General features: G+C 49.1%; 1 protein-coding gene and 1 long non-coding RNA gene across 4 annotated transcripts in view; one reads left to right on the top strand and one right to left on the bottom strand.

Annotated features, from left to right (window-relative positions):
- LOC134927458 (uncharacterized) overlaps nt 1-5,863 on the bottom strand; it is a 78,747-nt gene extending 72,884 nt beyond the window's left edge. For both annotated transcript variants that reach the window (XR_010177648.1, XR_010177647.1), the window contains exon 1: nt 5,575-5,863. This is a non-coding gene — a long non-coding RNA (uncharacterized LOC134927458). The remainder of the gene's footprint in view (nt 1-5,574) is intronic.
- Nucleotides 5,108-26,563, top strand: part of SEPSECS (Sep (O-phosphoserine) tRNA:Sec (selenocysteine) tRNA synthase) — a 103,784-nt gene continuing 82,328 nt past the window's right edge. The window contains exons 1-4 of one of the 2 annotated variants that reach the window (XM_063921914.1): nt 5,108-5,366; nt 22,535-22,689; nt 26,193-26,311; nt 26,391-26,549. In XM_063921914.1, coding sequence (XP_063777984.1) covers nt 5,163-5,366; nt 22,535-22,689; nt 26,193-26,311; nt 26,391-26,549 — 637 coding nt within the window. In that variant the 5' untranslated portion in view covers nt 5,108-5,162. Of the gene's footprint in view, nt 5,367-5,489; nt 5,720-22,534; nt 22,690-26,192; nt 26,312-26,390; nt 26,550-26,563 lie in introns of those variants that run through there. The other variant, XM_063921923.1, reaches the window with a different exon arrangement.

The following is a 26,563-nucleotide window of genomic DNA, read 5'->3' as shown; positions in this document are numbered from 1 at the left end:
CACTTTCCATGTGAGATATTTCAAATCCACCTTTTTTAGTGGTTCAAACCAATGAGATTTTAGGAAGTCCAAAACCACATTTAGATCCCACGGTGCCACTGGAGGCACCACAGGAGGCTGTATATGCAGCACTCCCTTAACAAAGGTCTGGACTTCAGGGACTGAAGCCAATTCTTTTTGAAAGAAAATCGACAGGGCCGAAATTTGAACCTTAATAGATCCCAATTTGAGACCCATTGACAATCCTGATTGCAGGAAATGTAGGAATCGACCCAGTTGAAATTCCTCCGTCGGAGCATTCCGATCTTCGCACCACGCAACATATTTTCGCCAAATTCGGTGATAATGTTGCACGGTTACTTCCTTCCTTGCTTTAATCAAAGTAGGAATGACTTCTTCCGGCATGCCTCTTTCCTTTAGGATCCGGCGTTCAACCGCCATGCCGTCAAACGCAGCCGCGGTAAGTCTTGAAACAGACAGGGACCCTGCTGAAGCAAGTCCCTCCTTAGAGGTAGAGGCCACGGATCTTCCGTGATCATCTCTTGAAGTTCCGGGTACCAAGTCCTCCTTGGCCAATCCGGAACCACTAGTATCGTTCTTACGCCTCTTTGCCGTATAATTCTCAATACTTTTGGTATGAGAGGCAGAGGAGGAAACACATACACCGACTGGTACACCCACGGCGTTACCAGCGCGTCCACAGCTATTGCCTGCGGATCTCTTGACCTGGCGCAATACCTGTCCAGTTTTTTGTTGAGGCGAGACGCCATCATGTCCACCATTGGTCTTTCCCAACGGGTTACCAGCATGTGGAAGACTTCTGGATGAAGTCCCCACTCTCCCGGGTGAAGATCGTGTCTGCTGAGGAAATCTGCTTCCCAGTTGTCCACTCCCGGGATGAACACTGCTGACAGTGCTATCACATGATTCTCTGCCCAGCGAAGAATCCTTGCAGCTTCTGCCATTGCCCTCCTGCTTCTTGTGCCGCCCTGTCTGTTCACATGGGCGACTGCCGTGATGTTGTCCGACTGGATCAATACCGGTTTTCCCTGAAGCAGAGGTTCTGCCTGGTTTAGAGCATTGTATATTGCTCTTAGTTCCAGAATGTTTATGTGAAGAGACGTTTCCAGGCTCGTCCATACTCCCTGGAAGTTTCTTCCTTGTGTGACTGCTCCCCAGCCTCTCAGGCTGGCGTCCGTGGTCACCAGGATCCAATCCTGTATGCCGAATCTGCGGCCCTCCAATAGATGAGCACTCTGCAACCACCACAGAAGAGACACCCTTGTCCTTGGAGACAGGGTTATCCGTAGGTGCATCTGAAGATGCGACCCTGACCATTTGTCCAACAGATCCCTTTGGAAAATTCTTGCGTGGAATCTGCCGAATGGAATCGCTTCGTAAGAAGCCACCATTTTTCCCAGGACTCTTGTGCATTGATGTACAGACACCTTTCCTGGTTTTAGGAGGTTCCTGACAAGCTCGGATAACTCCTTGGCTTTTTCCTCCGGGAGAAAAACCTTTTTCTGAACCGTGTCCAGAATCATCCCTAGGAACAGCAGACGAGTTGTCGGCATTAACTGGGATTTTGGAATATTCAGAATCCACCCGTGCTGTTTTAGCACTTCTTGAGACAGTGCTAATCCCATCTCTAGCTGTTCTCTGGACCTCGCCCTTATTAGGAGATCGTCCAAGTATGGGATAATTAATACGCCTTTTCTTCGAAGAAGAATCATCATCTCGGCCATTACCTTTGTAAAGATCCGAGGTGCCGTGGACAATCCGAACGGCAGCGTCTGAAACTGATAGTGACAGTTTTGTACAACGAACCTGAGGTACCCCTGGTGTGAGGGGTAAATTGGAACGTGGAGATACGCATCCTTGATGTCCAAGGATACCATAAAGTCCCCCTCTTCCAGGTTCGCTATCACTGCTCTGAGTGACTCCATTTTGAACTTGAACTTCTTTATGTACAGGTTCAAGGACTTCAGATTTAGAATAGGCCTTACCGAGCCATCCGGCTTCGGTACCACAAAAAAAAGTGGAATAATACCCCTTCCCTTGTTGCAGAAGAGGTACCTTGACTATCACCTGCTGAGAGTACAGCTTGTGAATGGCTTCCAACACCGTCTCCCTTTCGGAGGGGGACGTTGGTAAAGCCGACCTCAGGAAACGGCGAGGTGGATCTGTCTCTAATTCCAACCTGTATCCCTGAGATATTATCTGCAGGATCCAGGGATCTACTTGCGAGTGAGCCCACTGCGCGCTGTAATTTTTGAGACGACCGCCCACCGTCCCCGAGTCCGCTTGAGAAGCCCCAGCGTCATGCTGAGGCTTTTGTAGAAGCCGGGGAGGGCTTCTGATCCTGGGAAGGAGCTGCGTGTTGCTGTCTCTTCCCTCGACCTTTGCCTCGTGGCAAATATGAATAGCCCTTTGCTCTCTTATTTTTAAAGGAACGAAAGGGCTGCGGTTGAAAAGTCGGTGCCTTTTTCTGTTGGGGAGTGACTTGAGGTAGAAAGGTGGATTTCCCGGCTGTAGCCGTGGCCACCAAATCTGATAGACCGACTCCAAATAACTCCTCCCCCTTATACGGCAAAACTTCCATATGCCGTTTTGAATCCGCATCGCCTGTCCACTGTCGCGTCCATAAAGCTCTTCTGGCCGAAATGGACATAGCACTTACCCGTGATGCCAGTGTGCATATATCCCTCTGTGCATCACGCATATAAAGAAATGCATCCTTTATTTGTTCTAACGACAGTAAAATATTGTCCCTGTCCAGGGTATCAATATTTTCAATCAGGGATTCTGACCAAACTACCCCCGCACTGCCCATCCAGGCAGTTGCTACAGCTGGTCGTAGTATAACACCTGCATGTGTGTATATACTTTTTTGGATATTTTCCATCCTCCTATCTGATGGATCTTTAAGTGCGGCCGTCTCAGGAGAGGGTAACGCCACTTGTTTAGATAAGCGTGTTAGCGCCTTGTCCACCCTAGGAGGTGTTTCCCAGCGCTCCCTAACCTCTGGCGGGAAAGGGTATAATGCCAATAATTTCTTTGAAATTATCAGCTTTTTATCAGGGGCAACCCACGCTTCATTACACACGTCATTTAGTTCTTCTGATTCAGGAAAAACTATAGGTAGTTTTTTCATACCCCACATAATACCCTGTTTAGTGGTACCTGTAGTATCAGCTAAATGTAACGCCTCCTTCATTGCCAAAATCATATAACGTGTGGCCCTACTGGAAAATACGGTTGATTCGTCACCGTCACCACTGGAGTCATCGCCTGTGTCTGGGTCTGTGTCGACCGACTGAGGCAAAGGGCGTTTCACAGCCCCTGACGGTGTTTGAGTCGCCTGGACAGGCACTAATTGATTGTCCGGCCGTCTCATGTCGTCAAACGACTGCTTTAGCGTGTTGACACTATCCCGTAGTTCCATAAATAAAGGCATCCATTCTGGTGTCGACCCCCTAGGAGGTGACATCCCCATATTTGGCAATTGCTCCGCCTCCACACCAATATCGTCCTCATACATGTCGACACACACGTACCGACACACAGCAGACACACAGGGAATGCTCCTAATGAAGACAGGACCCACTAGCCCTTTGGGGAGACAGAGGGAGAGTTTGCCAGCACACACCAAAAGCGCTATATATATATCAGGGATAGCCTTATAATAAGTGCTCCCCTATAGCTGCTTTGTTATATAAAAATATCGCCATAAATTTGCCCCCCCTCTCTGTTTTACCCTGTTTCTGTAGTGCAGTGCAGGGGAGAGACCTGGGAGCCGTCCTGACCAGCGGAGCTGTGAGAGGAAATGGCGCCGTGTGCTGAGGAGATAGGCCCCGCCCCTTTTCCGGCGGGCTCGTCTCCCGCTATTTTGAGAAATCAGGCAGGGGTTAAATATCTCCATATAGCCTCTAGGGCTATATGTGAGGTATTTTTAGCCTTTATAGGTACTCATTTTGCCTCCCAGGGCGCCCCCCTCCCAGCGCCCTGCACCCTCAGTGACTGCCGTGTGAAGTGTGCTGAGAGGAAAATGGCGCACAGCTGCAGTGCTGTGCGCTACCTTTAGAAGACTGCAGGAGTCTTCAGCCGCCGATTCTGGACCTCTTCTGTCTTCAGCATCTGCAAGGGGGCCGGCGGCGCGGCTCCGGTGACCATCCAGGCTGTACCTGTGATCGTCCCTCTGGAGCTTGATGTCCAGTAGCCAAGAAGCCAATCCATCCTGCACGCAGGTGAGTTGACTCCTTCTCCCCTCAGTCCCTCGCTGCAGTGATCCTGTTGCCAGCAGGAATCACTGTAACATAAAAAACCTAGCTAAACTTTCTCTAAGCAGCTCTTTAGGAGAGCCACCTAGATTGCACCCTTCTCGGCCGGGCACAAAAATCTAACTGGAGTCTGGAGGAGGGTCATAGGGGGAGGAGCCAGTGCACACCACCTGATCGGAAAAGCTTTACTTTTTGTGCCCTGTCTCCTGCGGAGCCGCTATCCCCCATGGTCCTTTCAGGAACCCCAGCATCCACTAGGACGATAGAGAAAGGGGTATTAAGTTCAGCAGAATTACAGCAGATGGGGACACTGTGTGCAGGTGTCATATACATTGCCTGTATTTTGTAAATAATTCATAATAAAGAAAATAGGATTTTTAGTTCCTCAAACAGTTGTTCTACGTTTCCCCTGCCAAGCATTGTATAGTTCTTCCTCTCAGAACTCCTCTGGGTCACTTTCCAGCACTACCTTAACAGATCCTCATATGGAAGGACCCTACAGAATCCACCTATGTTTGAAGTGGGAGAGACGACTTACTGCCCCCCTACAACCGGTTTTAATCACGGGTAAGACAACTGCGTTTTCTATATGACAACCCAACCCAACCCAACCCAACCCATCCCATCCCATCCCATCCCATGTTTCCATGTACACATCACACCCGCTTCCAAGTTCCAACACTCGTTGAGAAAATGGCGCACATCGTATTCATCCTTTTATAGATGCTCGTTTCTCACGTGACCTTATCCTTGCAGCGGAATAGACCTCGCCCACAGTGGGCGTGGCATTTTATGCAGCTGACTCTGCTGTAACAGCGACTTGAGGCCGCCGCTCTCCGCTGTGATTGGCTCAGAGTGCGCAGACAGAGCCAGCGCTCGCTCATGATTGGTTGGCGTCGTAGTTGCTGGCAGCTGCATCACGCTGTGCGCCTAAGGGCAGAGTTGCCAATCGTCCATCCTCTCCTCTATGCCATGAACAGCGAGAGCTTCAGCGCAGGAGAGCGAGTCGTCTCCCCGGCTTACATCCGCCAGGGGAGGGAAGCCCGGCGTAGCCACGAGCAGCTCATCAGGCTGCTGCTGGAGACGGTAGGTGTCAGTCTGCGCTGGCTATTGCGCCTTATCACGTGACACTCCAAAGCATCATGGGAATGGTAGTTCTTCCGTGATGTGGTATTATTTGTCCAGGTGTGCACATGAACAATCCTTAAAGGGGACTGTGTCAGTAGTTATCAAACCAACTCGCTGCTATTTGTCAGCAAACAAATGTCACTGTCAGAGCAATTTATTATTGTACCTGTGCCAGTTGTTGGAGTAAGCCATCCCTGCGAAGTCTACAGCTGGGAGCACACTGAGCGATGTGCACCCAGCCGATGTGTCAGCCTGACATTTTCGGATACTGGGAAAACATCAGAACGAGATGTGTAATGTCACCAGCGACTGTGGGTACCGACATATTATGCATACACACCGAACAATGGGGTAAATGTATTATGTGGCGATATGGGGGAGAAGTGGAACCAGCACAGGTGGCGATGCCCATTCACCACAGCAGGGACTGTGGCAGGTGCCGGCTCCGGAGTGCGCAGGGTATCTTGCGTGAGTAGCGAGATCCCGCACATGCGTAGACGAGCCGGCCGGGAAGGAGACACAGCTGACTCGCTGTGAGCTCCTCCACTTCGGCAGACAAGATTTGAATACATCTTGTTGATGTCCCTTCTTGCTTCACCTCGGTAATGAGGAAAGCAGGAAGTTTTATAGCACCATGATGCATGACTCTATAATACATTCACCTAAATATGCCTGATATGTAATTGCGATTTGGCCCGAAACGACAACAGGCCACAACCACTCCAGTTTGTATCAGGCTTAACAGCTACACTCTCGCCACTAGCGCTAGCAGCAAACGTTTTTATGGCCGGGTGCTGTCTCCTGGACTCTAGTACACAAGTCTCCTGGTTTGATAACACGATACACGTTGAATTACGTTGTTGTGGTTCCGCCCCCTGCTTTACCAAACAGTAGTGTTCACGCTAGGCTGTTTTAGCAGGGCGCCACACCCTGCCCGATTTTTTTTAAGGGCAAAATCTGCCCTGCCCTTTCTGCGGCACCCTGCTAAAACACCCGTCCGCTTCCTGCCCTCCCAACGTGTAAAGATGCAGTGCGCATTCACGCTAGGGGAGAGAGTTTTGGGGAAACCCAGCACCTCCGTATGTTATGGGCATGCCCCCAACAGTGATGTCGCCGGCTGCCCACGCCCCCTAAAGTAATGTATGTGGGCCGCACCGCCCACTTAAATGACGCTATATGGCCACGTCCCTTTTTGGGGCAATGCTGCGCGTGCAGACATGCCCACACAGTCTGGCGCCCTGCCTAGTATAATTTTTAGAGTGAATACTAAAGCAGGGAATCATTGCTTTGTATAGTGGGGAACAGGGCCATATAGTTGCAGTGGTAGCACCACTCCACCCTACACTACATGCCTATCTGCCAACTCCCGGGTAGACCACTGCCAAGAAATCTGCAAGTATACCCTAATACTGCAGTAAGGATGCATACCTCCCACCATCTTTCTTTTGGTTGGACAGCCCAGCTTTTTGGGCACTGCTGACCCACGGGCTGCAGTGTCCCACAGAATACAGCAATCTCATTTAAAAAAATGAGCATCCCATTAGTCTCTACTGCTGCTGAGAGACCCGGGCCAATAGGAATAGGAATAGTGCCTGCTAGTGGGCATGCCAACTGTCGGGATTCTCAGGGGGTGGGATGTAGGGGGAGATATTGTCAGACCGCCGATCACATAACTACATCCCTATACAAGCTTTAAGAGTACTGCTTAACTTGCTATTTAAAGGGAAAAAGTATGTGTAGGATTGCTCTCTTACGTCATTTATTCCCCTGTATAATTGCAAATATGATTAGGAGCTGTGACAATTCTTAAATGATTTGTTTAAAATGTAAGCGTATGGGACCAATTCAATTAGGAGCAGGTTTGAGAAACTCGCATACATTGTGTGAATGCAAGCACCAGAGAAATGCGAGATGCTATTAGAAATGCCTTTTTGTGGGTCCTGTGCCAAGGTTGTGCGACTCTTCTACAAAAAGTAAACTATAAGTGCATGAAAAAGTAGGGAAACTATCATAGACCCCAGACAGCTGTGATAACAGGGTCATATAGAAGACTGTTATTGGCCATAAGGAGAGTATTATTGGAGGCTCTTAAAAGGTTTTCTGCTGCGGGGTAGACTGGGCTCCACAAGGAAAGGCATAGGGGTGTAGAGTAGGATCTTGATCCGAGGCACAAACAGGCTGAAAAGCTTTGACTGTTCCCAGAATGCATAGCGCCGCCTCCTCTATAACCCCGCCTCCCTGCACAGGAGCTCAGTTTTGTAGTTGGTGCCGCAGATAGCAGGCACATAACAGAGGGGCTGCTCTGGGCAGCCCTAAGAAGAGCTTTTTGAGAAGGAAAAGTGAAGAATTCAAGGGCTGCAGCAGTGTGTACATGTCTAGTGACATTCACTGCTGCAGCTCCATCTCTCCCCAGCGGCGCTGTATACTCCCGAGCCCTGGTTGCCGGGTAACTACAGCAGGAGGCTCCAGTTTTCTTCTATGGTCAGGCACACACGACGGGGGCTCTCCGGGATCGCGTGGCCGCGCTTCGGGAGGTGGTGAGTGGGTCCCGCTAGCGGGACCCATACTTTATCGCGATCCGGCGCGGTCAGTGGGAGGCGGGTCGCGCATGCTGGCGGTGGACACTGTGGCAGTACAGGCGATCCCACTAGATCACCAGGGCATGGGTGCAGGTCAGGTTTTCCCTTAAAACCATTTTACTAGTAGCCCGCAGTACCCGGTGGTTTTGCCAGCAGGGGGATAAGGCTTAGACCTGGAGCCCCAGGGAGCCATTTCCCGCAAATGTTCCCGCCCTAGAGCTGCATATTTGTCTCTCCCTCACTCCCTGTCAGTGTTTGGGCGCCATTTCTCTCAACTACACTGTTCCTGGGACTGCTTGGGCAAATCCTCCTGTGTAAAGCCGCCTGGTTGTCAGCGCTGTGACTTTACATGACACTTAAGTATTCTACCTGTCACTTAGTCAGTGTTAGTAAGAAAGAGCGCATTTAGTCAGGGGTTTCTAGTACAATTACCCTGTGATATACATCCAGTTCTTACTGTGCAGTGTTATATCTATTGACTACATAGCTATATAAGCTGGTCCAGTGCAGTATTATTGTTAGTAATAACCTCTGCACTGTACAACTGTGACTATCTGTGTGTGCATTAGCTTGCTGAGTAGTTTCCATTCGTGTCTCTCACTCAACTATCCCTATATTCTATAACCTGAGGGGGCTTGGTGCGTCAGGTTTTATAATAATATAGGATATTCAGAATATATACGTAATTTTCTCTGTGATTTTAGTCACCATATCTCTCCTATATCTCTGCTTGTGCTGACTACACTGCGCAGGGGTTTGGGTAAGAGGTATTGTGCTGCTGCCAATTGTACTGTGTTACCTGATACTGCCAGTTATATCATGTCTGCTTCTAAGGGTAGCGGTTCTGGGGCTGAACACACTGCCGTTGTTGCTGAAGCCACAGATCCATATGGGGAGAATACAGCAGCTGGGGGCTCCTTGCCCCCCAGTGGGACTGTGGCAACGTAGGTACATAATGACCCACCGCGGGCTGCTTTTTCCACGCTTCTATATACGCTAGTTAACAAACTAACACCCCCTATGGGACCCCCTATGCCGGTCCAACCGTATGTGGAAGGTCATTCGGAGTTGTTCGCTCGTTGCCGATTTTCGCAACGGAGCGATTAAGGCAAAAATGCGCATGGTACGTAGTGCACATGCGCCTAAGTATTTTAGCACAAAACTTAGTAGATTTACTCACGTCCGAACAAAGAATTTTCATCGTTGAAGTGATCGGAGAGTGATTGACAGGAAGTGGGTGTTTCTGGGCGGAAACTGACCGTTTTCTGTGAGTGTGCGGAAAAACGCAGGCGTGCCAGAATAAAACGCAGGAGTGTCTGGAAAAACGGGGGAGTGGCTGGCCGAACGCAGGGCGTGTTTGTGACGTCAAACCAGGAACGAAACAGGCTGAGCTGATCGCAGTGTTAGGAGTAAATCTCGAGCTACTCAGAAACTGCTAAGAATTTTCGCAATTCTGCTAAGCTAAGATACACTCCCAGAGGGCGGCGGACTAGCGTGTGCAATGCTGCTAAAATCTGCTAGTGAGCGAACAACTCGGAATGACCCCTGTGGTCCCTGCAGCTAATCCACCGTGGGTGGTCGATTTATCTGCTCAATTGAAGAAGTTGAACCAGTCCCTGACTACTAAAAAGTCTGACCCTCGCTTGCCTAAGTCCAAGGAGTCCTCTAAGCGAGCTGTTATCTCCTCACAATCCACTGCTGTCACTGACACCTCGTCTGATGAAGATGGCACTTACACTGACCCCACAGATTCTGACTCGAATACTGCTGATGGGGAGGGTAGTTCACATGTGGATGTTCCAGACATCCTGGAGGCTATTAAATTAATTTTACAGATTACGGATGATCCCGAGCCATCCGTCCCTCCTAAGAAACCAGATAGGTTCAAGCGTCAGAAGGTGGTTAAACAAGTTTTACCTCACTCTGACCACCTAGTGGATATACGTCAGGAACCCTGGGGAAACCCGGGTAAGAAGTTTGTGTCTCAAAAGAAGATGCTGGCTCGCTATCCCCTCGCGCCAGAGCTGTCTAAGAATTGGGAAACGCCTCCTCCAGTAGGCTCGCATGTGGCTAGGATGGTGGTTTCCTCAGCTCTACCTGTCACTACCGTCACGTCTCTAAAAGAGCCTACGGATAAACGTGTGGAGGGTTGTGTGAAAACGATTTACACCCTCACGGGTGCTGCACAAAGGCCCACTATTACAGCAACATGGGCTGCAGAGGCTATTGAAGCATGGGCCTTGGAGTTAGAAGCTGAAATCTCTTCTGACCTTGCTAGACAATGCTTGTCATATATTGTCACAGCTTCTCGCTATATTAAAGAGCCGGCTTCTGATGCCGTTATCTTAGCAGCCAAGGCCTCTACTACATCAGTCCTGGCTCGCCGGACATTGTGGCTGAGATCCTGGTCTGTGGATCTGGACTCTAGAAAAACCCTGGAGGTACTCCCTTTCAAGGGAGATATTCTGTTTGGGGAGGACTTAAAAAAGATAGTCTGCCAAGTACCGCTCCTTCTGTGTCGAAGGCTAAAGGTACTTCCTTTCACCCCTTCGTCCTTCAGGTAAAGCAAAAGGTCAGGCGTACAACAAGCAGGCCCGCACTTCCAAACCTGGTAAACCAAAGCCCAAAAGAGCCTGGGCGGCCCGTCAGCCAGCTTCCAAGACCGATAAGCCTGCCACATGACGGGGCGGACCTCCCCCTGGGGGATCCCAGGGTGGGGGGCCGGCTTCTAGGGTATACCCAGGAATGGTTGAAGCCCACTTCAGACGCCTGGATACGAGAAGTCGTCACTCGAGGTTACGCCATAGCCTTCAAGAACCGACCCCTTCATCGATTTTGCCGGACAGACGTCCTGTTGGACCAGACAAAGGCAAACACTTTACATTCGGTGGTACAGACCCTCCTGGATACAGGAGTCGTAGTACAGGTGCCTCTTGTGCAGAGGAGCCTGGGGTACTATTCTCCGCTGTTTCTAGTCCCGAAACCGAATGGATCCTCCCAGCCCATTCTCAACCTCAAGGCATTGAACAGGTTTGTGAAGGTTTCCAAGTTCCGTATGGAAACCCTTCGCTCTATAGTTCTGGCCTTGGAACCTGGGGACTAGATGGTCTCCCTGGACATACAGGATGCTTACCTGCATATTCCTATAGCAGCGTCACATCAGCAAAACCTGAGGTTTGCGATTGGCAACCTCTATTACCAGTTTCGGGCGTTACCTTTTGGTTTAACTACGGCTCCGCGAGTCTTCACCAAAGTCATGGCGGTGATGAAGGTGGTACTCCGCCGTCAAGGGGTCAGGATACTGCCGTATCTGGACGACTTGTTAATCCTGACAATTTCCCCAGAACTTCTCCTACGTCATCTGGATATGACTGTCCGGTTTCTACAAGCCCACGAGTGGCTCATCAACGGGAAGAAATCCTCCCTGGTCCCTGTTCAGAGCATGGTGCACCTGGGAGCGCTATTGGACACTCACAACCAGAGGTTGTTCTTGCCTCAGGAGAAAGTCCTGAAGCTTCAGGACAGGATTCGTTGCTTCCTTTCTCGTCCGCAAGTGTCGCTACATTTGGCCATGCAGGTGCTGGGCCTCATGGTGTCAGCATTCGACATGGTGGAGTATGATCAATTCCATTCTCGCCCCCTCCAGTAGCTGATTCTAGCCAAGTGGGACGGCCTGCCTCACCGGATCAGGTCTCACATGATCTCCTTGATTCCGGAGGTCCGTCTGTCGCTGCTCTGGTGGCTCAAGGACCGACAATTGTGCAGGGGCCTTCCCTTCTGGATATCCGACTGGGTCCTGTTGACGACAGATGCCAGTCTAAGAGGTTGGGGCGCGGTGTTGGAACAACACTCCCTTCATGGTCGGTGGACCAAGGAGGAATCCCTCCTCCCGATCGACATTCTGGAATTGCAGGCGGTCTTCAATGTGGTGAACCTGGCCGAGCATTTAATTCAGAACCGTCCTGTTCAAGTCCAGTCGGACAACGCCACCACAGTGGCTTAAATAAATCATCAAGGCGGCACTTGAAGCTGTTTGGCAATAAAGGAAGTCTCACGGATTCTACATTGGGCGGAACGGCATCTACCAGCCATATCGGCAATATTCATTCCGGGAGTCCTGAATTGGGAAGCGGACTTTCTCAGTCGTCAGGACGTACATGCCAGCGAGTGGGGCCTTCCAGATGTAGATCTGATGGCGTCTCGACACAATCACAAGGTTCCGGTCTTCGGAGCAAGGACAAGGGATCCTCAAGCAGCATTCGTGGATGCGCTGGCAGTGCCGTGGAGGTTTCGGCTGCCGTACGTGTTCCCTCCGGTGTCACTCCTGCCCAGGGTAATTCGGAAGTTCAAGCAAGAAAGAGGAATTCTGCTTCTCATAGCTCCAGCGTGGCCCAGACAGCACTGGTTCTCAGACCTGCAAGGCCTATCGTCAGAGCGTCCAATTCTACTTCCGCAACGCCCAGACCTCCTCGTTCAGGGCCCCTGTGTCTACCAGGACCTAGCCCGGCTGTCTTTGACAGCGTAGCTCTTGAAGCTTTCGTCTTAAGGGCTAAAGGGTTTTCTGAGGCGGTCATTCAAACTATGTTGCGGTCCCGGAAACCGGCTTCTGCTCAGACTTGCTATAGGGTCTGGCATTCTTACTTTGTTTGGTGCGCATCTAACAATTTTGACGCTTCCAAGTATAGTACAGCCAAGTTGTTGGCCTTTCTTTAGCAGGGCCTGGACTTAGGCCTGCGTCTGGCCTCCCTCAAGGTTCAAATATCTGCCTTGTCGGTGTGGTTTCAGAGAAAGATTGCGACCTTACCTGATGTGCATACCTTCACTGTGTTGCGTATCCAACCTCCCTATGTCCCGCCTGTGGCTCCTTGGGACTTGTCGGTGGTTTTGGAGGCGTTCTAAGAGTCTCCGTTTGAACCTCTTGGTTCAGCTGATCTTAAGTGGCTTTCCCTTAAGGTGGTGTTTCTGCTGGCTATTGCTTCAGCTAGAAGAGTGTCGAATTTGGGTGCCTTGTCTTGTAGTTCCCCATATCTGATATTTCACCGTGACCGGGCGGTTCTTAGGACTCGTCCCGGATATTTACCTAAGGTGGTTTCTTCGTTCCACCTTAACCAGGAGATCGTGGTTCCAGCACTTGTTTCTCCTGATCTGTCTCCCAAAGAGCGGTCTTTTGGATGTGGTACGGGCTCTCCGTATCTATGTGAAGAGAACTGCTTCTATTAGGAAATCTGATTCTCTCTTTGTGCTGTTTGGATTTCACAAACGGGGCTGGCCTGCTCACAAGCAAACTTTGGCCAGATGGATTAGAATGGTGATTGCACATGCTTATGTGAGGGCTGGTCTATCAGCTCCTGCTCACATTACGGCCCATTCTCTTCGGTCTGTTGGACCTTCTTGGGCGGCCCGCCGTGGTGCGACCCGTGAACAATTGTGCAAGGCGGCTACGTGGTCCTCGGTGAACGCGTTCATAAGGTTCTATGCCTTCGATACTGCCGCTTCCCAGGATGCTACCTTTGGACGCCGGGTTCTTGTGCCTGCAACAGTGGGTCCCATCCCATAAGGAACTGCTGTAGGACATCCCCTACATCTTTCCTTGTGGAGCCCAGTGTACCCCGCAGCAGAAAACGAGTTTTGTGGTAAGAACTTACCTTTGTTAAAACTCTTTCTACGAGGTACACTGGGCTCCACAAGGCGCCCACCCTGACGCACTTAGCTTCTTTGGGTTGGTATGGCATTAGCCGCTGACACTTCTCCTGTCGTGAGAGTGTGGTGTATGTGGCTACTAACCGTTGTCGTCTCTTTTCCTGCTACTGCATTGGGCTGGTTAACTAAAAACTGAGCTCCTGTGCAGGGAGGCGGGGTTATAGAGGAGGCGGAGCTATGCATTCTGGGAACAGTCAAAGCTTTTCAGCCTGTTGGTGCCTCGGATGAAGATCCTACTCTACACCCCTATGTCTTTCCTTGTGGAGCCCAGTGTACCTCGTAGAAAGAGTTTTAACAAAGGTAAGTTCTTACCATAAAACTCGTTTTTAATGCCTGATTTTTGCAGGTTTTATTAATGATGGAAAAATTATGGGCAACAAGTGTTTTTCATCAAATTACAGTCTTTCAGCACTTCGGGGTATAGGAAGATGTCTGAAAAGTGATTTTTTTTTTGTGTTTTAATACAAGTTAGGAATAAAAACATTTTTTTCAGCTACCATTTACAAACAATACAGCACCTCTACATACATGCCCCACATCAATTAACCAATTAATTAATTAATTCAGACATTCTTCTCAAAACTGATATGTCGTTATTGTCCCAATTGCCTCGTGCGCGCACGCACACACGCACGCACACACATCTTACAGAATTTTATAGATAGCACTCTCAGCCGGTATACAGGGACTGCAGCCTGCAGTGAATTGCCAGGACTCCAGCTACGCTGTGTGACAACAGATGTTTGCCACATGCAGAAACGGCACACACCAGCAGGTCGCATCCCAGCTTGCTGAGTGGTACCAGACGGGAGCATTCCTGTCCCCTAGTGCAGGTGTTAGCAGGGTCAGAGACAATTCTGCAGGTACGCCGCTTAGCACCGCTTGGAAATTAGCGGTCACACTTTGATCCCGCTGTGAATCACACAGGTGCTGCTGTACATGCAGGTGTCCCTTCAGGGCTTGGAGCCCGGAGGCAGGTGTCTCCATTGCCTCTAGGAGTTCTGCGCTGTGTACTGACATTTTTACCTCTGGATAAAGATTTTTCCTACCTTTCCACCTGTTCTGGGGTCTTACCATAAATAAACACAGATTTCCTCAGAAAAGGCAATGTGAGTAAGGAATTGAATTGCAAATGTAATTTGCGGTATAAGTTTACTATGAGAACTGCTTGCTGGACCCAACTAACACCTAATTGAATAATAATAATAATTATTATTATATTTTATTTATAGGGCGCCACAAGTGTTTTGCAGCGTCGTACATACGGCACACATTAGAACAATACAGGGTACACAGAACTTAACATTACAGTAACGGAAAAACTAAAACGGAGCACAGGTAACACTTAGCAACACAATTCTCAGTACACAATACAGCCGAGATATAAGGAAGCAGAGGAGTAATCGGCGTACTACTAGAGGCAGGCAGCCATTGGGAGAGATACAGCAATGAGCGAGAGGAGATGCGGGTATAGACATTCGCTACGTAGGTGAGAGCTGTAATTGAAGTATGTGAGAACAGGAGTGAAGAGGGTCCACTTCCAAGGAGCTCACAGTCTAGGGCGTGGGGGGATACAGGCAGATGACAGCAAGCGGAAGGTGGCCTAATGTTAGGAAGTAAGTGAGGCAGAAATGGCCAAGGCTTGAGTTAGTGGGTTGGGAGGGTAGCCTCGAAACTAGGTTATGCGGAAGGGTACGCTTTGATGAACAGGTCATTTTCAGTGCCCGTTTGAAGCTTTGCAAGGTCGGGGAGAGTCTAACAGCCCTATGTGTAACTCCCATAGTATTGAGGCAGCTATTTAGTAGCTCAGGTTTTGTGTCAGTGCTTCCTAGTTACATGAGGTTGCCCACTTTTGAAGGGGGGAAATGACTCCTCCATAAAGGGTATTCTACTTGCATATCTCTGCGCAGGCTATTGGTATGGATTGTAATGTAATCCTGTGCAGGAGAAGTGGCCTGCATTACATACAGTCCAGCATCAGGTTTCAGGTAGTCCAAAATTCCCTATTGTTTGGGACCACCTATTTGCTGTACTAAGGATAATTTATTTTTCTTGAAGTGGTTGTCCAAAGTGGACTTCTCCTACCAGGGGCCCATTCAGCATTCATGGCTGTTTGCTGCCTGATCATTGCAGATGATCTTGGGCGCAATATTTCTCTCATCCCAAAGTGAGATACTGAGGTAATGTGCCGGACGCTGTTATAGCCCCCTTTGCAAACCAGTGCCAACCAGTTTTCTCTGACGTCCTAGTGGATGCTGGGGACTCCGTAAGGACCATGGGGAATAGACGGCTCTGCAGGAGACTGGGCACAATTAAAGAAAGCTTTAGGTCTATCTGGTGTGCACTGGCTCCTCCCCCTATGACCCTCCTCCAGACCTCAGTTAGATTTTTGTGCCCGGCTGAGCTGGATGCACACTAGGGGCTCTCCCGAGCTCCTAGAAGAAAGTATAGTTTAGGTTTTTTATTTTCAGTGAGATCTGCTGGCAACAGACTCACTGCAACGTGGGACTAAGGGGAGAAGAAGCGAACCTACCTGCTTGCAGCTAGCTTGGGCTTCTTAGGCTACTGGACACCATTAGCTCCAGAGGGATCGAACACAGGACCCGACCTTTTCGTCCGGTCCCGGAGCCGCGCCGCCGTCCCCCTTACAGAGCCAGAAGCAAGAAGGTGGTCCGGAAAATCGGCGTCAGAAGACTTTGGTCTTCACCAAGGTAGCGCACAGCACTGCAGCTGTGCGCCATTGTTCCTCATGCACACCACACACTCCGGTCACTGATGGGTGCAGGGCGCTGGGGGGGGGCGCCCTGAGCAGCAATAAATAACACCTTGGCTGGCAAAACATACACCATATATAGTCCCAGAGGCTATATAGGTGTAAATTACCCCTGCCAGAATTACACAAAAAGCGGGAGAAAGTCCGCCGAAAAAGGGGCGGAGCCATCTCCCTCAGCACACTGGCGCCATTTTCCCTCACAGCTCCGCTGGAAGGATCGCTCCCTGGCTCTCCCCTGCAGTCCTGCACTACAGAAGGGTAAAAAAGAGAGGGGGGCACTAAATTTAGGCGCAGTATATATAAAATACAAGCAGCTATAGGGGTAAACACTCTGTATAGTGATATCCCAGTGTTATATAGCGCTCTGGTGTGTGCTGGCATACTCTCCCTCTGTCTCCCCAAAGGGCTTTGTGGGGTCCTGTCCTCTGTCAGAGCATTCCCTGTGTGTGTGCGGTGTGTCGGTACTGCTGTGTCGACATGTATGATGAGGATAATGATGTGGAGGCGGAGCAAATGCCGATAAATGTGATGTCACCCCCTGCGGGGTCGACACCTGTGTGGATGGACTTATGGAAGGAATTACGTGACAGTGTCAGCTCCTTACATAAAAGGTTTGACGACATGGGACAGCCGGCTACTCAGCTTGTGCCTGTCCAAGCGTCTCAAAAGCCATCAGGGGCTGTAAAACGCCAGCTACCTCAGATGGCAGACACAGATGTCGACACGGATACTGGCTCCAGTGTCGACGACGATGAGACTAGTGTAACTTCCATTAGGGCCACACGTTACATGATTGAGGCAATGAAAAATGTATTGCACATTTCTGATATTACCCCAGGTACCACAAAAAAGGGTATTATGTTTGGTGAGAAAAAACTACCAGTAGTTTTTCCTGCATCTGAGGAATTAAATAAGGTGTGTGAAGAAGCGTGGGCTTCCCCCGATAAGAAATTAGTAATTTCTAAACGGTTATTAGCAACGTACCCTTTCCCACCAGAGGATAGGTCACGTTGGGAAACACCCCCTAGGGTAGATAAAGCGCTTACACGTTTATCAAAGAAGGTGGCACTACCGTCTCCGGATACGGCCGCCCTAAAGGAACCTGCTGATAGAAAGCAGGAGGCTACCCTGAAGGCTATATATACACACACGGGCATTATATTGCGACCAGCTATTGCATCAGCATGGATGTGCAGTGCTGCAGCTGCGTGGTCAGATTCCCTGTCGGATAATATTGATACCCTGGATAGGGACAATATTTTGCTGACAATAGAGCATATAAAAGACGCTGTCTTATACATGCGTGATGCACAGAGGGATATTTGCCGGCTGGCATCAAAAATAAGCGCAATGTCCATTGCCGCCAGGAGAGGGTTATGGACTCGGCAGTGGTCAGGCGATGCCGATTCAAAAAGGCACATGGAAGTTTTGCCTTATAAGGGGGTAGAGCTGTTTGGGGATGGTCTTTCAGACCTTGTTTCCACGGCAACGGCTGGGAAATCAACATTTTTTGCCACAGGCTACCCCACAGCAAAAGAAAGCACCGTATTATCATGTACAGTCCTTTCGGCCCCATAAAAACAAGAGGGCTAGAGGCGCATCCTTTCTGCCGAGAGGCAGAGGTAGAGGGAAAAAGCTGCAGCATACAGCCAGTTCCCAGGAGCAGAAGTCCTCCCCCGCTTCCGCTAAGTCCACCGCATGACGCTGGGGCTTCACAGGCGGACCCGGGTACAGTGGGGGCCCGTCTCAGAAATTTCAGCACACAGTGGGCTCTCTCACAGGTGGATCCCTGGATCCTTCAAGTAGTATCTCAGGGGTACAGGCTGGAATTCGAGATGTCTCCCCCCCGCCGTTTCCTAAAATCTGCCTTACCAGCAACTGTGTTGGAGGCTATCCACAAGCTGTATTCACAGCAGGTGATTATCAAGGTACCCCTCCTTCAACAAGGAAAGGGTTACTATTCCACAATGTTTGTGGTACCGAAACCGGGCGGTTCGGTGAGACCCATTTTAAATTTAAAATCCTTGAACACATATATCAAAAGATTCAAGTTCAGGATGGAATTGCTCAGGGCGGTTATTGCAAGCCTGGACGAGGGGGATTACATGGTCTCCCTGGACATCAAGGATGCTTACCTGCATGTCCCCATTTACCCTCCTCACCAGGAGTACCTCAGGTTTGTGGTACAGGACTGTCACTATCAGTTCCAGACGCTGCCGTTTGGGTTATCCACGGCGCCGAGGGTCTTTACCAAGGTAATGGCCGAAATGATGATACTCCTTCGGAAGAAGGGGGTTTTAATTATCCCGTACTTGGACGATCTCCTGATAAAGGCGAGATCCAAGGAACAGTTGTTGGTGGGGGTAGCACTTTCTCGGGAAGTGCTGCAGCAGCACGGCTGGATTCTCAATATCCCAAAGTCACAGCTGGTCCCGACGACACGTCTTCTGTTCCTGGGAATGATTCTGGACACAGACCAGAAAAAAGTGTTTCTTCCAGTGGAAAAAGCCGAGGAGTTGTCATCTCTAGTCAGAAACCTCCTAAAACCAGGACAGGTGTCGGTGCATCAATGCACGCAAGTCCTGGGAAAGATGGTAGCTTCATACGAAGCAATTCCATTCGAAAGGTTCCACGCAAGAATTTTCCAGTGGGACCTGTTGGACAAGTGGTCCGGGTCGCATCTTCAGATGCATCAGCGGATAACCCTGTCGCCAAGGACCAGGGTGTCTCTACTGTGGTGGCTGCAGAGTGCTCATCTCCTAGAGGGCCGCAGATTCGGAATACAGGACTGGGTCCTGGTGACCACGGATGCCAGCCTTCGGGGCTGGGGAGCAGTCACACAAGGAAGAAATTTCCAGGGACTGTGGTCAAATCAGGAGATTTCACTACACATAAATATTCTGGAGCTAAGAGCCATTTACAATGCCCTAAGCCAAGCAAGACCCCTGCTTCAAAACCAGCCGGTATTGATCCAATCAGACAACATCACGGCGGTCGCCCATGTAAACAGACAGGGCGGCACAAGAAGCAGGAGGGCAATGGCAGAAGCCACAAGGATTCTCCGATGGGCGGAAAATCACGTGTTAGCACTGTCAGCAGTGTTCATTCCGGGAGTGGACAACTGGGAAGCAGACTTCCTCAGCAGGCACGACCTCCACCCGGGAGAGTGGGGACTTCATCCAGAAGTCTTCCAATTGATTGTAAACCGTTGGGAAAGACCACAGGTGGATATGATGGCGTCCCGCCTCAACAAAAAACTAAAAAGATATTGCGCCAGGTCAAGGGACCCTCAGGCGATAGCTGTGGACGCTCTAGTGACACCGTGGGTGTACCAGTCGGTTTATGTGTTTCCTCCTCTGCCTCTCATTCCCAAGGTACTGAGAATAATACGAAGGGGAGGAGTGAGAACTATACTCGTGGTTCCGGATTGGCCAAGAAGGACTTGGTACCCGGAACTTCAAGAGATGCTCTCAGAGGACCCATGGCCTCTACCGCTAAGGCGGGCCCTGCCTGTTCCAAGACTTACCGCGGCTGCGTTTGACGGCATGGCGGTTGAACACCGGATCCTGAAGGAAAAGGGCATTCCGGAGGAAGTCATCCCTACCCTGATCAAGGCCAGGAAGGATGTAACTGCAAACCATTATCACCGCATTTGGCGGAAATATGTGGCTTGGTGTGTGGCCAGGAAGGCCCCAACGGAGGAATTTCAACTGGGTCGATTCCTGCATTTCCTGCAAGCAGGGGTGACGATGGGCCTCAAATTGGGGTCCATTAAGGTCCAGATTTCGGCTCTGTCGATTTTCTTCCAAAAGGAACTGGCTTCATTGCCTGAAGTTCAGACATTTGTCAAGGGAGTTATGCATATTCAGCCTCCTTACGTGCCTCCAGTGGCACCTTGGCATCTCAATGTGGTTTTGGGATTCCTGAAGTCACATTGGTTCGAGCCACTTAAAACCGTGGATTTGAAATATCTCACGTGTAAAGTGGTCATGTTGTTGGCCCTGGCTTCGGCCAGGCGTGTATCAGAATTGGCGGCTTTGTCGTGTAAAAGCCCGTATCTGATTTTCCATATGGATAGGGCAGAGTTGAGGACTCGTCCTCAGTTTCTCCCGAAGGTGGTATCAGCGTTTCACTTGAACCAACCTATTGTGGTGCCTGCGGCTACTAGGGACTTGGAGGATTCCAAGTTACTGGACGTAGTCAGGGCCCTGAAAATGTATGTTTCCAGGACGGCTGGAGTCAGGAAAACTGACTCGCTGTTTATCCTGTATGCACCCAACAAGCTGGGTGCTCCTGGTTCTAAGCAGACTATTACTCGCTGGATTTGTAGCACTATTCAGCTTGCGCATTCTGCGGTAGGACTTCAGTAAAAGCCCATTCCACAAGGAAGGTGGGCTCATCTTGGGCGGCTGCCCGAGGGGTCTCGGCACTGCAACTTTGCCGAGCGGCTACTTGGTCAGGGTCTAACACTTTTGCTAAGTTTTACAAATTTGATACCCTGGCTGAGGAGGACCTTGAGTTTGCTCATTCGGTGCTGCAGAGTCATCCGCACTCTCCCGCCCGTTTGGGAGCTTTGGTATAATCCCCATGGTCCTTACGGAGTCCCCAGCATCCACTAGGACGTCAGAGAAAATAAGAATTTACTCACCGGTAATTCTATTTCTCGTAGTCCGTAGTGGATGCTGGGCGCCCATCCCAAGTGCGGATTGTCTGCAATACTTGTAAATAGTTATTGTTAACAAATCGGGTTATTGTTGAGAGCCATCTGTTCAGAGGCTCCATTGTTATCATACTGTTAACTGGGTTTCTTATCACGAGTTGTACGGTGTGATTGGTGTGGCTGGTATGAGTCTTACCCGGGATTCAAAATCCTTCCTTATTGTGTCAGCTCTTCCGGGCACAGTATCTTAACTGAGGTCTGGAGGAGGGTCATAGGGGGAGGAGCCAGTGCACACCAGATAGACCTAAAGCTTTCTTTAATTGTGTCCAGTCTCCTGCGGAGCCGTCTATTCCCCATGGTCCTTACGGAGTCCCCAGCATCCACTGCGGACTACGAGAAATAGAATTACCGGTGAGTAAATTCTTATTTATTACAATATAGCTCCATTAATACCTGGTATACATGCATCCATTGTTCAAATTATACCCCTTTCACACCACTATTGGCGGGTCGCACCCAAGAGCCGTACATGTGTTCTTCCCAGGTGCAACACGCCTCAGGCCCCTTTACACTGGCGCCTCCAGCCTGGCATATTGCCAGGTTGGTGACATCAGCGATGACACGTGCGGGGGTGGCACTTGGAGATCAGATGATCTCCAAGCGCCTCCCGTCCATTCAGTATGAATGGGAAATGGGTCGCATCGATCCGGCAACCCGTTCACACCGCACAGCGATCAGGATTGAAACCATGTTCAACCCTGGTTGCTACCAGGGTTGAAATACCGGGTCGCTCAACCCGGTATATTTTCCCTGGCACCTTTCAGACCGCACAGCAACACACGTTATGCGAGCAATAACCCGTGTTAGAAGCTGGCGGTGTGAAAGGGGAATTTATAACCGCATGGCCAGGAAATGTGAAAACATGAGGCTGCAATGAACAAACACTCCCATATTCCTGTTAATCGGGTTTATTTTACTAAAGGTCAGTTTTTCAAAGCCAAGTATTCTTGGCGACTCTGAGGGCTGTATTTAAAAGGGCGATCATAGGAAATCAGGCTTGTCTTCTGTGTATCACTGTTGCACTTTCAAATCCAGCCGTTCGCTTTAAATAATGACGTTTGGTAAATATATGCTTATGTCTCTTCTCACAAAGCTCCTGCCAAGGACATGTAGAAATCATCCTCTTGCGTTAACCCTGTACTGACTCCAATGTTGTTTAAAAAATTCCGGATTTGCTTTTTGGGTTTACAATGAAATAACTCCTAAACATAAATCTCGCAAAAATATCACTGCATAATCGGGGTAAAAAGTATCTACACATACATGTGTTTGGGTGTTGTTAGTATTATTATTATTCTTTTTTTTATTATGTTTTGCTCTTCTATTTATATTTTTGCTCTTTTTCGTGATTTAGGGAAAATGTCCACGAGATGCTTGGGATGAAAGCACAATTGAACTCTTCCTTCATGAATTAGCGGTGATGGACAGCAATAATTTCCTCGGCAATTGTGGCGTTGGTGAAAGAGAAGGAAGAGTTGCGTCTGGCATGGTTTCCCGACGGCACTATCGGTATTTCTCTTTTGTATTACTACAGTATGTTAAGGTATCATTAATACTACAGTTGTGCTAAATAATATTCATATAAAAGCACTTAGTAATGTCAAGAGTCTAACACAACAAACATTAGGGGCCAAATGTAATAGAGTGAGAGTTTCAGAAAGTGAGAGATTTGGTAAGGTTTCTCATACGTCCAAGAGGATGCTGGGGTCCACTTCAGTACCATGGGGTATAGACAGTTCCGCAGGAGCCATGGGCACTTTAAGACTTTTCAAGGGTGTGAACTGGCTTCTCCCTCTATGCCCCTCCTCCAGACCTCAGTTTTAGAAATGTGCCCAGGAGACTGGATGCACTCCAGAGGAGCTCTACTGAGTTTCTCTGAAAAGACTTTTATATTAGGTTTTTTATTTTCAGGGAGAACTGCTGGCAACAGACTCCCTGCTTCGTGGGAAGTAGGAACCAACTTCCTAAAGAGTTTCATGGCTCTGCTTCTGGCTGACAGGGCACCATTAGCTCCTGAAGGGAACTGAACGCTAGCCGTGCCTAGATGCTCTCACAGCACGCCGTCACCCCCCTCACAGAGCCAGAAGTCACAAGACAGGTGAGTGTTAGAAGCCATATCTTCAATCAAGAAAGTGACGGCTAAAGGTACCGCACGGCTGGCGGGAGCGCAGCGCGTCATGTTGCCCACACATACACAGGCACTGCAGGGCGCGGGGTGGGCGCCCTGGGCAGCATGAAACTTATGGAAACTAGCATAAATAAGAGGCATAAGTTGCTGAGGCACAGTCCTACCCCCGCCAGTATAAAAAATTACCTCAAAAAAGCTGAGGAGAAACACGCCATCGAAGAGTGGAGCTTCCTCCTCAGTCAGCCAGCACACTGCTCAGTGCCATTTTCTCTCTCTCCTCAGGCTGCAGAGACAACGCTGGTCCTCCTCCACTATCAGGGTGCAAAACAGGGGGGGCCACAGTGAATTTGGTGCTATATAATTGTGTGGTTAGCATTATAAAAGCGCTGCATGTCAGTGAGCATTTTGTGTTCACAGACATTGTGTTACTGGCGCTGGGTTGTGAACTGGCAAATCCTATCTGTGTCCCTCTGACAGGTTTTACTGTGGGTCTGTCCCCTATAAGTCCCGGAGTGTCTGTGGTGTGGTTGTGCACATGTGTAGACATGTCTGTGACAGGGAACTCTTCCTCTGTGGGAGACATGTTAGAGACACAGAGGTGTAATATGACACCAAGAGCCTGACTGGGTGAAAGGTTACATGATAGTGTGAATCATATCAGTAAGAGGTTGGACTGAATGTTATACAGAACACTGAATATAATCTGTTGAATATGTGATTTTTAATAGTTCTGCCTTTCATCCACAGGGACCCTTCTGGGTCACATACAAATTTGCACAAGTAGTACAAACTGATACCGACACGGACTCTGATTCCAGGGGAATAGGTCCTAAGTTAGCAATAAGCATTCAAAACATGTTTTAGCTATAAAGGAGGTGTTAGAAGTTACGAAGCCCTCTCTTTTACCACAAGGAGAGGGTTTACTTTAGTAAAGAAGTAAGGTAATTTTACCTCCACCTAAAGAGTTGAACAGTCTCTTGGTGGGAGTCTGATTTAACCTGAAAAGAAATTTCAGATTCCCAAAAGGAATTCAGGCAGCTTACCTTTTTCCAAAAGGTGGGAGTCACGCCACATTTTAGACAGGGCCCTGTCATAAAAGAGGAAAGGTGTTTCTCCCTGCGCCTGGAATGGCTTCACTTAAGGAGCCGAGATGAGTGAGGTGATCTATTGATGTGGCCAATGGGACACTACTCAGGCCTACCATTGTCTGTGCGTGGGTGAGTAGTGCTATTGAAAAGTGGTCAGAAAACTTGTCATTAGACATTGACACAATAGATGGAGACGAGATACTCCTAACGTTAGGTCATATTTAAGACGCTGCTACGTACGTACTAGAAACCATGAAATATATTGGTCTCTTGGGATCAAGAACCACTACCATGGCGCAGTATCGGCTCGGAGGGCGTTGTGGGTTCGCCAGTGGAATGCTGATACAGATTTCAAAAGAAATATGGAGGCTCTCCCGTATAAAAGTGAGGCCTTGTTTGGTGATGGGCTGGATGCGTTAGTCTCGGCGGCTACCGCAGGTAAGTCGACATTCTTGCCTTATGCTCCTACACCGGCGAAAAAGACACATCACTCTCACATGCAGTCCTTTCGGCCCAACAAATATAAAAGGGCCAAAGGTTCCCCCTTTTTTGCAGGTGGTGGAAGGGGAAAAGGACAGAAATCTGCAGCGTCTCCCGGATCGCAGGAGCTGAAGTCCACCCCTGCTTATGCCAAATCTGCAGCATGACGCTGGGGCTCCCTTGCGGGAGTCTGCTCGAGTGGGAGTACGCCTAAAACTTTTCAGCCAAATCTGTATTCAATCTGGCCTGGACCCATGGGTCTTACAAATAGTGTCCCATGGGTACAAACTAGAGTTTCAAGACGTCCCCCCCATGCCGATTTTTCAAATCGACCTTGCCAGCTTCTCTTCCAGGAAGAGAGGCAGTAACAACGGCAATTCAAAAATTATGTCAGGATCAGGTCATTGTCCTGGTACCCTTGTCACAGCAAGGAGAAGGTTTTTATTCAAGCCTCTTCGTAGTTCCGAAGTCGGACGGTTCGGTCAGACCGATTTTAAACTTGGAAAATCTGAATCTCAAAGGTTCAAGTTCAAGATGGAATCCCTGAGGGTAGTGATTTCCAGTCTGGAGGAGGGGGACTTCATGGTGTCAGTAGAAGAGTTTGAGTTGGGACGTTTTCTCCATTTTCTGCAGGCTGGTGTGGATGTGGGCCTTAGATTGGGGTCAATCAAGGTCCAGATTTCGGCCTTATCAGTTTTCTTTCACAAACAATTGGCCTCCTTTCCTGAAGTTCAGACGTTCGTGAAAGGGGTTCTGCCCATCCAGCCTCTTTTTTTTTTTTTTTCATTTAATTATGGGCTGTTCTGTCATCTCCCTTCTCTTCATCTTTAGGAACATAAATATTACAGGATGTGACTATATTAAATAATACCCCTTTTAGACAGAAACCGAAATTACTGGGTGAAGCAGTTCCACCCGGTAATTTAATGAAACACATGGGTCCTTTTTCTATGTGAAAGGGTCAACTCGTGTTGTAATTCCCGGGAATTCGACCCTGGAATCTACCAGGGTCTGAGACACGGGTTGACCCTTTCACACAGACAAAATACCCGTGTTGATCTGCAAATTACCGGGTCGAAATTCTTGACCCGGTAATTTGCATGTCTGTGTGAAAGGGGGGACCCGGCAGGTCCCGACAAAACACTGAAATGCCGGGTAATTGCCGGGACTCTCAGACTTTTCTGTCTGTCTGAAAGTGGTATAAGACTGTCTTCAGTAGCTATACTTTCATTACTCAGTTATTACCGAATTTGCATTCACGTCTTGCAGGAAGTTACACTATATACGATTGAAAGTCCTCTCTTGTTTGTTTGTAGCCTTATTCATGGAATTGGAAGATCGGGAGATATATCTGCTGTCCAGCCAAAAGCTGCCGGATCAAGTCTCCTAAACAAACTAACCAATTCTGTAGTGCTGGACATTCTAAAGATGGCAGGTATAAAAAGATTCAATAACTACTTGTCTGTCCATGTCAATACACAGTGGTTCATTGTAACAGGTATTTATCATTTCAGGTGTGCGTACTGCAACAAGCTGCTTTGTGGTTCCCATGGCAACTGGAATGAGTTTAACCCTTTGTTTTCTTACTCTCCGACATAAAAGGCCAAAGGCAAAATACATTATTTGGCCAAGGATAGACCAGAAGTCTTGCTTCAAATCTATGATTACTGCAGGTAGAGCACAGTGT

The sequence above is a fragment of the Pseudophryne corroboree genome, chromosome 1, assembly GCF_028390025.1.
Source record: "Pseudophryne corroboree isolate aPseCor3 chromosome 1, aPseCor3.hap2, whole genome shotgun sequence".
In the NCBI taxonomy this organism is placed as follows: domain Eukaryota; kingdom Metazoa; phylum Chordata; class Amphibia; order Anura; family Myobatrachidae; genus Pseudophryne; species Pseudophryne corroboree.
This window is presented reverse-complemented; position numbering and strand designations above follow the sequence as displayed.